Source organism: Anopheles coustani, chromosome 3 (assembly GCF_943734705.1).
Source record: "Anopheles coustani chromosome 3, idAnoCousDA_361_x.2, whole genome shotgun sequence".
Classification (NCBI taxonomy): Eukaryota; Metazoa; Arthropoda; class Insecta; order Diptera; family Culicidae; genus Anopheles; species Anopheles coustani.
Window position 1 is genome coordinate 30213420 of NC_071288.1, and position 12211 is coordinate 30225630.

The 12211-nt window shown below is 47.1% G+C and overlaps 1 protein-coding gene across 1 annotated transcript in view; it reads right to left on the reverse strand.

Annotated features, from left to right (window-relative positions):
* LOC131259123 (TBC1 domain family member 4) overlaps positions 1–12211 on the reverse strand; it is a 28565-nt gene that overhangs the window by 2400 nt on the left and 13954 nt on the right. Inside the window, exons 4-9 of the mRNA XM_058260552.1 lie at positions 3947–4537; positions 3673–3863; positions 2977–3162; positions 918–1835; positions 235–851; positions 5–156 (exon numbers count right to left, since the gene is read on the reverse strand). Of these exons, the coding sequence (XP_058116535.1) occupies positions 5–156; positions 235–851; positions 918–1835; positions 2977–3162; positions 3673–3863; positions 3947–4537 (2655 nt within the window). The remainder of the gene's footprint in view (positions 1–4; positions 157–234; positions 852–917; positions 1836–2976; positions 3163–3672; positions 3864–3946; positions 4538–12211) is intronic.

Sequence of the window (12211 nt, forward strand, 5' to 3'; positions counted from 1 at the left end):
TTACATGCAGGAGCAGGACAGCACAGATAAATCCAAGCCCTTGACAGTATCCAAGCTCCGGATCAAGAATTGAGTATGCCTTCAACAGATTAAACAACGATAGCTGTCCTACGCCTAGCGCGTCCTTATAGTACTTATGATCGGGAAATGTACGTCCTAGGTGGGGGAAAAAATAAATTCAAGTTTCAACATCACTCCTTTAGCTTGTAGAGAGTTCCTCCCTTGGATACGCACCCAAATCAATGAATATTGCATGTTGATGTTCGGTAAGGTTCTTCAACAACACGTGGTACGGTGTGTTGAAGTTCGGGAAGTTGGTCGTATCCACCGGGGCCGTATGTTGCGTGTGCTGTTCGGCCAGATACATCCATATCTCACCGCGACGTGATCGAGGCACGCCGCTCCGGATCGCTTGGTACAGCAGAGATTGGTTGCTACGGCCACCGCTACCAACCCCGGCCAGCAGTGCCGACGAGCTGGCCGGCTTATCCAGTATCGCGTCCCATTGCTCCGCTGAGCGCCTATCACAGACCGTTATCTCGTCGTACTCGAGCTTGATACGCCGGATCTCGTTCGATTTGATCTCGTTCTGGCGCGCCTGCAGATGAGCGTTCTCCTTGTCCATGCGGTTCAGGATGATTGTTTGCTTGATGCCGACACGCCACAGCTCGCGCAGCTCCTCGCGGGTACGCTTCTTGGCCGGCGGACCACCGGAGCCCCGCAACGGCGACATGTACTCCTCGGTGCCGGTTTTCATGTTTTTCGACGGTGTTACTACCCGGTGCAGCATTGCCTGCCTCCAGGAGCCCGAGTGGCTATGATCCCGCGGACTGTTGCCTACCTTAATGAAGCTGAAATCGAGAAAACAGCGAAGGGTCACAGCAAGAACGTACAGCTTGTGATCAACAACAACTTACATATCCATCATAGGGGATTTGAGCTGGGGCGCAGCTTGACCACCGTTTCCAAGGTCCGAGTTCTTGCGACCCATCGATGGGCTGGATCCGATCGTAGACGCTCGGGCGCGTGTTACCGGCTCCAGCCCGCCATCTTTGAGCTCCCCGGCCGAAGCCGAATCCTTCAACCCTCCGGCCACAAAGTCATCCCGGCTGGTGCGCCGCTTCAGCAGATGATCGAACGAGCTGGTCAGCGAACGTTTCGCCTTCATGAAGATGCCGCTCCCACCGAGATACTGGTTCAGGAACTCGGTCCGGTTCTCGACGGTATCGTGCACGTGCCGCTGCTGCTTCGACTCACAGTGCGCCCGCAGCAGCATCATCAGAAACTGATTCTGCTCGCCAATACTATGGCCGGCCGCCTCCTCCGCCCCGTTGTACTTCTCCATCAGCAACCGCTGCTCGTCCTCCAGCAGCGTCGTGTCGATCCGCTTGAAGATCATGTACTGCGTCTTCTTGTCGCTCAAACCCTCGATGTCGGTGCACAGCTTGTGGTACCACAGCATCGGGCAGTGATCGCACGAGAAGATCTGTGCCGCGGCCGCCTTATCCTTCTGCTTCTGCTCCGAGCAGGCCATGAACGCCTGCGAGATCGCCATCACGATGTCGTCCGCCACCTGCTCCGACTGGCACTTGAACACGTACCCGATGTACCCGTCGTTGTTCACGTCCCGGCAGATGATACCGAAGTGGTCGGCGTTCTTCTGGCCCTGGGCGCAGCTCGCCACGTCCCGGAAGCCCTTGTGCAGCAGGACCTGCTTGCGGTCCGGGCTGATCAGCCGCAGATCGGTTTGCCCGATCAGAAACACCATCGTGCGGTTCTGCTCCACCACCGGGATCGATCCGATCGACGCCGAACGATCGCGACGCACTGGAGCGCTGCAGAGTGGGGAGGGGGTGGAAGCAGAGAAACTTCGTCAGCAAATAATTGAAGCAATTGAGAGGGCCATGCCACAACGAAATAGGAAGCAAGAACAAAGCGGCATGCGGAAGGCAGAACAATCAAGGGTACAAGATAACACGTGTTTTTGATGCTAGAATGCTATGACATGTATCTGAATAAATTGTATCTGTTAGAAGAGGTTAATTGTTACGTGTCTTATGTCCACTTAAGAGTATAACTATTGATAGATAAACAGTCATATTTGTATTGTTCATTCTTTTACATTTTCACATATTTACAACTAATCCATTTAGCATCAAATTTTACTAAGACGAAATAAACCAACGGAATGCGAAATCCCATAAACACCCAAAGATAACTGTAAGATAAACAGACTTATACAGTAGGAGTAGAAGGTAGTGTAGTATGTACCCTTTTTTACAGTATTTTATCGCATTATCAACCAAAATTTGACCATTTAATATCAAAATACGCCAACAAATCAGATTTAAACTATTGAGAAAAGATTTAAACTATAGAGTTTACATTTACATTTTACTATCTATTTGTTACTTGGGAAGCTTTTTATTTGATCACTTCTGAATCACTTGTCGAGGAACTGTTGCATCTTTAAACTCTTGTGCTATATAATTTTCAAGTTATGAAATTTAGTACGTTACGGTAATCCTGAAATTTAAACTTCTTGGTGAATTTGCTGCAATTAAGATGCCCTATTTTGTTTAGGAAAAATTATGATTATTTTTAAACGATCCCTTTTTGATACATCAAAAGTTTTATGAAGTTTTGTTTTCTAACTTTAAGTTTTTTTGTTTACTTATAAGTTACTTAGCGATGTTAGTTGTGCATGATTCAAGAGTGCGTACTATAATCGGTAAAAAAACACGTGTAATTAGTTCTATGTTGTTACTTTAAGTATCGTTTCATTCTAGATCTCAGCGGCACAAGAAGCAGTGAGTGTGTTTTTTGTCCGAGATCACTCGGTTTCTCCGCAGCGCTAACATGCAACAGCGAGGCTAACAGAAGGGAAGATACTACGAAACGAGGCAACCTAAACGATCGAGCTACAATGCTGACGATGCGCAGTACAAGAGGCTTGAACAATCGTGCCGCACTTACTCCTCATCTTGGGCCGCCGGTTTACTATCTTTGGCCAGGACTGTCAACGCCGGTGTGGCTGTAGCGGTACTGCTAGTTGAAGTAGTAGCTGACGACACCGATGGGTTAGTACTGGTGCTCTCCCCGGATTGGTTACCACCATCATCACCAACGACAACCGGTGCATTGTTTTCCCCGGCATCCTCGCTGGAGATGAACGCAATTGGGAATTGGGTTAGGGTTCGCTGTGTGGCTGTGGTTGTGCGTACTACTATGTGGTGGGGAAGTGAATGAGGGAATAGGGTAGTGTTGTATCACGTTACTAAATCGCACTTAATTCCTTAACCCCTTTGTGACCCTGTCGGAGGATTGTCATGCACACAGCCGCTGACGGTAGGCGCTGACGGCACAAATGTAACACACATGTTATTCCGCAGTTATCCAGTTGACCGTGATCTACACTGACCTCTCGTTGACGCCTGAGATACTCCGTGATCATCGCCAACGATCACGACACGTAGGATCTTCAAACCAACACGCAAACGCACACTACAAACACGCACACACACACACATAGAACACGTGCCGGTGGGGGGGTGTGTACGCGTATCGATTGCCTACATTCATTGGGGTCGCGCTAAAGCGCTCGGTGAGCTCACTCGGGAACTGGCTGACTATCTGGCTGTACGCTTTATGCATGTACGGAAGTGGACTTACATTTTCTTCGTCGGAAGCTCAAAGTGGCTGACACGCCGACCCTGGAAGACTTCGGGTGGGTCGTCAGTCGAGGGCGGTGCCGGTGACTCCGTGGCCGGTTGAGCCGGTGTCGTCGACTTATCGCCAGCGTTGCTCGGATCGCCGCTTCGTCGACTGTCTCCATCGGTATCGCTGGATGTGTCAGAAGTGGTCTGGGAAGTGGATGGGCACCCAAAGCAAAGTTTACTTTACAAACGAATTCCTTCCACGCCGGGAGTGGCGCGCGTACACATACCTTCCGTGAGGCGATCTCCTGCTGCTGGCGCAGCTTCTCCGCGTCGTACGCCTTGAACTTTGGCAGCGCGTCATCGATGAAGGTGTACGGGACGCGCTTGTGCGAGACCTTGATCTTGCCGACGTACAGCACCTCGAAGAACTGCGAGTTGTTGGCGGAAATGTCCGGCAGGGAGGAGAGACTGGACGAGATGCTGTTGGCGCCGGTTGTCGGCCCGCTGTTGCCCCCGGCCGCCGAGTGGTTCAACCCGCCGGAGTAGCTCTTGGAGGTCGCTAACCGGTTCGGGATGCCCTGACCATTGTGGTACTGTTGCTGCTGCTGCTGCTGTTGATGATACTGATGCTGAAGGGCCTGCTGCTGTTGCTGCTGATAGGAGGCCTGCGTTGGCGGGCTACTGTCGTGTTGCGCGTGGCGCATCTGTTCCGAGAGCTTCAGGTTGGAGGCGGGCGTCGAGTGGATGCCCTGGTTGCGTAGTGCCCTCTGTAGGTCGTTCGCGTTCGCGCTGGACGAGACGATGCTCTGGGGGATGCTACCAACCGAGCCACCGCCGATCGTGGCCGGGTCACGCATCTGTTGCATCAGTTCTGCCATCTGAAAGGGTAAACAGTCTCTATAAGCCTCGTCGGAACAAACAGCTGAGGCACTAACTTCTAACAGATAAGTTGTAAGTAAAGCAACGACAAACGGACTGCACTTCAGACCGATCGTTTCCACACTGTGTCGCGATCGGGCACTACAAACGGCCCATCCCTCCGGTGAAACTGCGACCAGCTCGTTGAGAGCAGGGGTTCACAGTTTAATTAACACCTCGTGCAAACCCCCTCTACCCGACCCTCCATCCACCTCGGTTTCCCTCGGTCACCTTTGGCGTTTGATGATCGTTTGCGTACAAAGTTCTCCCCGTATAGCACGCACACCACCAACCGGATGCGGCCGGAAAGTGACTGCATCCAGGCACGACGTTAATGATGCTGTGCCGGTACACAACAATTGCAACCTCAACGCCGGCGACGGTCGTAAACGGTTCTATTTCATGCCCGATGATACTTTATCGCTTTTGTTCGCGACAATCGGTGCGCGAAAATGGTTCCTCAATAAAAGAGGGGGACGTACTGGGGTGAGTTCCGGGGGGTTTTCCAAACCGTTCAACGCACTTCGGGGCAGCTTGTGTACAATACCTTTGTGTGCGAAGAACAGTACTAGTCCATCGTTTGGCAGGATTAAGGCAACAACGGCTTTGGATTTTTTGGGTTCCCGCGAAGGTCCATTTATTTTCATCGATACAAACAAACCTTCGTCGGGCCGTCAGCATCGCTGTATCGGGTTCGCTTATTTATCCACCGCTTCCTACTTCCTTCTTGCAGCTCACCCCTCCCCCCAAAGTGGCCAGAAGTGGCAAACAAATCGGTGGCACCGGGTTTCGGGCGGGGTGGCGTAGTGTTTATTTATAGTGTAGCGGGAGGGTGGAGGAAAAAGAAAGAAGGGGGAGTATGGGGGTGCATCATCGCGCTGACACGTAATTGTCACCCGTCGGGTGGGAGGGGGAGAGGGGGCATTCCTCCCTTCCGCACACATTAGCGCTGTTTACTTTCCCCACTTCGACACTAGGTCAGACGGACTGAGGCGGTTAAGTGTACTGATGTCGCCGTGCGCGCTTCTACGCCAACGTTTTTGATTCGTTCGATCGTTTCTTGTTTTGACCGACGTGTTTACGAACGCTGGACGCACGTAGATCACGCGGAAGGTTTGGAACATTATGAAATATTTTCTTCCGCCGCGCAAGCCGGCAAACAAACAAATATTGGCGCGGAGAGCATCAATCGAGGGGCAAAATGAAAGTTAGTACAGCACTTTGTTGATCATTCTTTTCATCGGTGGAAGGTGGTATGAAAAATTTCTCACGATGGCCTGATAGAATGCCATATAGATCAATCATTTTTCTTTTAATTTCCACTGAACTTCGCTGTTTTGTGATTATTGAACAGTTAATTTACAAACTCAGGCCAGAGTGTTTTGAGACCGCCCAACGGTTGAAGAGAGAGGGAGTGAAGAAATCATTGATAATGATATGAAAATTCACATCATTTATATTTCGTTAAGTTCTAAAATTGTAAAAAAAATTTTATCCTCATGATTTTGAGAGTTCTCTACGTCAAGTGAAATCAGGAAGTTTAAAAACTTTTAAACTTTAGGAAGTTTAAAAAACTTTAGCTTTAAATGTCTTTAAATACTTCCAATAATCTCACCCTAAATAGGGAGAGTAACATGAGCCGAATATTTCATTTATTTTTCTAGTTTTTATATTTTGTATGTCGACTGTTGAAATAAATCAGTGTGTATAATACTTTCTAACCAATTTTACAAATGTATTTTTTTTATCTACACCAGATTTTTTTTCTTTTCCTACAAGTCGTAATTTTTCTTATGACGCAACAATTATGACACAGAAGATATGTTCTATTTAAAGAATATGAGTTGTAATTAGATAAAATTGCATATTTAAATGGGCAATCTTAAGTGCATTCTTCTTCCCCCTTCACCGTGTCGATGCAACGAGTGGCGCAAAAATAGTATGCACAGTTTTTCCCGTCAAAACCTTCTACGTGCTTCACGGCACTCGATGTGCATCCGCGACCATCCGGGCTAAACAAAAATAGACACGTCCAGGGTACCGAGCGCACGTCTCCATCGTTGTGTGCATCGTTTTCCGAGTACTCAGGAGCAAACAAAAAAATATACAAGAACCCCAAACAAGCTAAAAGCACATCCAACAAGCGGAACGTAAATGGAGAAATGTGGGAATGTACCAGCGACACCGGCAGCAATTTCCTGTCACTCCTGGAGAAGGACGGATGGGCATTACCCGGCTGCTTTTGTCTTTCCGAATGGGAAGATTATTTTCGTAGCATAATGATTTTTGCACGTTACCTACAAAGCGGCTTCCCATTGGCCACGGTTCGGCACGGTTTCGCCCCAAACTCTATCGCGTGTGAACGCAATGTCGCTCACGGAGGACACATGAAGCTCACATGCGCACTACTCTGTCCGGAGGGTAAACTAAACCCACTCGTTTGCAAGGCGGCACTTGACGATTTCTTGGCCGTGTGCAGTTTCTTTTGAATGTCCCACGACGTACGTACTCACGGCGAGATGAAACGCGCTCGATGAAAACGTACTTGAAAAATAAAACAAACCCTATCCTCCAGAAGCTTCACCTACGGTTGGCGCAGATTTGGTTCCCTGGTTACTCCTGGGAGGGTTCTCCATTCCGGCACGGGAATGCCGCGTGTGATTTAATTAGACCAAATTGGATTTCCATTGCTCTCGTCGGCAATGGCACGAGTTACCGGAAGTGTGGTGACAATTTGCCTCCGGATTGAAACGATTTGTCATCGTACATTATGCGAGGTAAGCGCAGGGAACCAGTTCGCAAACTCCGGGTTTGGGAAAACGAAAAACCACAGTAGCTTGAGGTGGGTTGGGAAAAGAATGAAAACCATGGCTCTGTCTCCCCGCACGAGCCGACGGCGGGGAGGAATCCGGTTTGCATACATTTGTATACATTTTGGCGCAGAAGCACAACTTGCAGTTCACGGTAAAATGAGCGTTTGTTGAAATGCCTGATGAGGGGATGTGAATATTTTTGTTTCATTTTTTAAATCATCTTTTAACCATGTTTATGTGACCATTTAGTTATCCTGGACGTAATGATACGTTAATAAGATCGAACAGTCGATCTCTGCTTAGTTTGTATATTATGCTAATTTTAAATCGTTCGACTATGGGATCTACAACGGTATAGTGTTATTTTCGATACAATGCGATAATACAACGAAAAGCAGAGGAGTAGAATGATCAGATCGTGGTGATCTATTTTGTACAATAGGTTTAAATAAACTTGTAGTAAGAATGCTAGCCCGTGAAAAAATGTGTCTGCTGTTATAGTTTTTATGTACATTTTTTTAATATCTACTGCTACGATTCAGATTTCAACTGTCAAAGTTATGATAAACATGATCACGTTATAAAATCAACTGATGCAGTTGGAATATCATGTGCTGCAGTTAGAAATAATGCTGCCGCTGTTATGATATCATCTGAAAATACTTGTATTTGGAAAAAAAACTATTTTTTTTGCAACAAAGGATGAAATAAGTAATTTATACACATGTTTTTAAATAATTAATCACCAAAATAACAATCCTAATAGAACAATAAGAAAAATTCATTGAGTAGCGTTCGTTGAACCTTGACCTCAGCCCAATAAATCTGAAAAATTCCGAACAAAACGCTTTAAATCTCTGTCCTTAATTTCTCTTCGAATTCATAAGCTCTCCTGGAGTGGAATAAAGACGTAATGAAAGTTTCTGACGCCGGTTGAAAGGTTCAACCATTTAATCTCTCCCCTCCCTCTGCATCCACAAGAGCGTTGGAAGCTGCTTCCGGCATTTGAAATTAAATTCCCGCTTTGCGCGCTGATATCGTTCGTTCAATTCACCGTATAAATCCACGCAAAACATAGAAGCTTCCAGGACCGCTTTTAAACACTCTCCATTCACCCCCAGCCGGTAAATGCAGGACACCGGGGAAAACAGCTTCCGGGACGATGCTGTCCCCGTTTGGCGTATCAATCATGCAGGAGGGTCCGAGTAGTTGAGGGAGGTTTGAAGCAGTTGGACGGTCGGCAAAGGATCAAGTATATTTTTAGCACTTTCCCTTCCCATTTGCAAAGCTTCCCGCTCGGATGGCAAGCGCCACATCGTCAGCAAATGCCGGGTGGGAAGTTCTACTTCCGGAGGTGAAACAGCACATGAACCGGACGGAGCTGAGTGGAGAAGGATGAGATTGAAAGATTCCGCTTGTCCGTCCAGGTTGTGTGATGAGTTTGTTCATCCGATAGGTCAGCCTGGCGGCTTTGGGCGGCGATTTGCCGAAAGCTTTAGTCACTCAATCCAGCGCGACCTGAACTAGTGGTCGTTTTATGTTCCCGGGATGTCGAGTCGAATCCGATCTCCAGCCAGCACCCGACTGAACGTAATCAATATTTAATGGCCAGTGGAATAACCATTCCCGGGTGGTCCGGTGGAACCAAATTCCGGCACATAACGCAAGTCATATGCCCTCTAATCGTACGCTCGGTACGATCAAAGCAAACGAAAATAGTACACTTTTTCTGTACCCCCAAACCCCCTTTTGGCAACAGCCAGGTGTGCTGCTGGGCAATGCCAACGCCGCACTCTGACCTCAATTATTAATCGAAAGGCTAATGGTAAGCAAGAGCGGTACGATGATGAAGGTAAAATTCACACACGGTGTGGTAAGAACGTCGACGAAGTACAACGAAGAACCCGAAACGTCCGTCCGATTTGAGGTAAAATGTAAATTCACTTTTAATGGTCACTTTCCCTAATGATGAAGCGATTATTTTTAAACCGGGTGACGAAGCAGAAGTGTGTACATAAAACTACATCCAAACCAACTCAAGTTCATAAGATTTCACTCGGTTGTGGCCAATAAACATTTGATAAGCAATGGAACTTGTCTTGTTGAAAACATTTTTTAAAAATTGAAGTAAATTATCATCGCCATTTTCTATTAACGCATAGTACAATTGTGTAAGAAGTTCTAAAGGCGGAAATTTATCCCCTCCCACCGGTAATATGAAGGAAACATTCGGGGAGAGAAAAGAAACGACTTATCCGGTCCGGTAGCCCCTGGGGTTGGGAAACTAGGGGTCAGCCTAGGCCTTTGGGTTGCAACTTTTTCCATTAAAAAGGCAACGCTACGACCTCTTAACAATGCCAATTACGTGAAGAGCGGCAGATTAAATCAGCAGCACATTTTTTCCCTCATAATTTCGGTTCGGTTCTCATTAAACTTTACCTCTCGTAGGGTCGTACGTAGTGTACGTAGTAAAATATTCATCGAGCAGCGCAGCGGGGCTTATCGCGATTTCAGAATCGATGTAATTTACTCAAGTTTTTACCCTCCTCTCAGGGCTTTTGGAGTGTGTGTTTTCATTTTCTTACTTGGCTTTAAGTACTGTGGCCACACATGTGGGAAACCCCGGACCAAGAGGGTGCAATATTGTATTGTTCGAAGGGGTTCTTGGTCTGTTAGGGTCATTAAAAACAGTGTGGACAATCTGCAGATGTTGTTCAATGAAGTTTATAGTAAAAGAGTATAACTTTTCCTGGATAATTGTTTTGTTTATCGTGTCCTGTTAGGACCTGCTGCCGAAAAATAAATCTCCACTCACGTCGGGTACCAACAATTTTCCAAACTATGCAACTTGAAAGACGGCTTTAGAAGAAATTCATCTTTTTAGTTCCACTACTTTCTTCGCATCTTCCTCGCTAACTACCGGCGGCGCTGGCCATGGTCGATTGGCCATTAAATAGAGATTTGCAATTTGCGAGGCGAACTCAATTGGCCCCACCTCCAAACCCCCACTTCACCCCTTGGTGGCAGCAACATATTTCGGGTAGGCGAATTACGTTCGGGGACAAACCGGGAGCGATCGGAAGCGGAAAGATGAAGCCATTATTTTTAGCTCAGCCAAAAGGTACTCGAGTCAAAAATGGCTCCGTTCCTCTGGATGGTGAAAAGCACGCGCAGCTGAAGGTGAAGTGTGTGCCCTTTCCGTTGCTTGATACTTTGGCCCGCGCCAAGTGAGTGCCGGAGAGCCTATCGAAATCGAAAGTGGCGATTCGAAGTTTATTGTGTTTCTTTTTTTCCGACCGAACCGATGGATCAATACACAACAAAAAGGAACAGAACGGTAACTTCCGTCCGCCTCAAACATGACGAGGGCGCTAGAAGCTGTCCAGAATTGTGAGGGGCAAAAGCTGAGCCAGTGTGTGGGAGTGTGTGTGTTTGCGTGTGTTTGAGTCAGCTTCAGTGACACAACCATGTTGACGCCAGCGAGCCGCCTCGGCTGGAGATATGCTGCCCTGACCCCGTGGTGGCACAGGAGAAACGAATTTTGACAAAGGTAGAGAAAAACCCTGACTCGGTAGAAATTTTTCTTTTGTCAATGAGAAGCATTGTTGGAAGTAGACCATAATGTGTAGTTTTAATTGGAAAGATTTTATCGGATTCTTTGTTTTATAATTGTGTTCTGCACTTTGAATAAAGTTCTAGGTTAATATTATTAGTTCGTTTAAATTGTTTTCTTAATTTCTTCTCCGTTGTTTTTTTTTCTAAATTTAGCTAACTTCAAAAATAATAGTAAATTTGACAGCAACATATCACTAACTTAGTTCAGAGATTTAAGCATTTTGAATCATGCTAAGATCAAGACATGATTTATTTGTACAAAATAAACGTAAAAAACACCCGACGTAGATAAGATAACGTAAGTTTTACCATTACTTTATATCAACCCTATCCGCAATGGGACCACTTTGAAAATTAAACATTAATTCTAAAACCTTAAAAAAAAGGCCATGTGACCCCGCATTAGGCAGCACTACACACACGGCATAGCAACGTCGTGCGAACACGACCGCACCACCGGAGTAGTGGTGTTGGTGAGTGGAGTGCAAACTTTCATCGTCCAACTGGGCCCTGTTTTTCCGTCCCCCGTTGACACCCTCCTTTTCCACCATCTCCGCTGCGGTGGTCGTCTTTCGGGCGGAGACAACCGGGCACCAGCCGCAGAAAAGACAAGCGGGTCGATTATGGCCGTTCAGCTGAGCACCAGTTAGTTAGTCGTCCGTTGGGCCTCGGTTTGTACGCTGCTTGTGTAATTTCGCTTTCGGAACCGAGCGGTACGCCACTTGAATGTACGTCCTCGGATAAAATGGAGTTTCGCCAGCCCCGTGGGGTCGGCTTTGGGACACATTTCTGCGAAACATTTTGTTTATTGAAAGCGTGTTTATTTCACCGTGAAAAGGAAAACGAGTCGAGACACCGGTTGGTTCTTTTTCCCCCCCCGAAAGGGTGGCCCAATCTTTGGCCTCCATTTGGAAGACGCTTTCGACGAAGAAATTTGATTGTGGCTCGACGAATTAAGCTTTCATTTCATATTCTACCCCCAAAAGGACACCTCCCTGATCCTTCCCCCCCCCCCCCCCCGAGCTTTGCCAGCCACCGTATCGTCGGCGGTAGAAGGTTTGGGGAACCGTGTTTATTTTTTAACCCCGAAAAGGATATCAAGCGTTCAACCGAATCCTAAACACCTCCGCACACATTTCGCGCGCCAATGATTTGATAGTGTGTAAATAATTTACTCACTCGAATGGATTTGGGAAACCTTCTCGG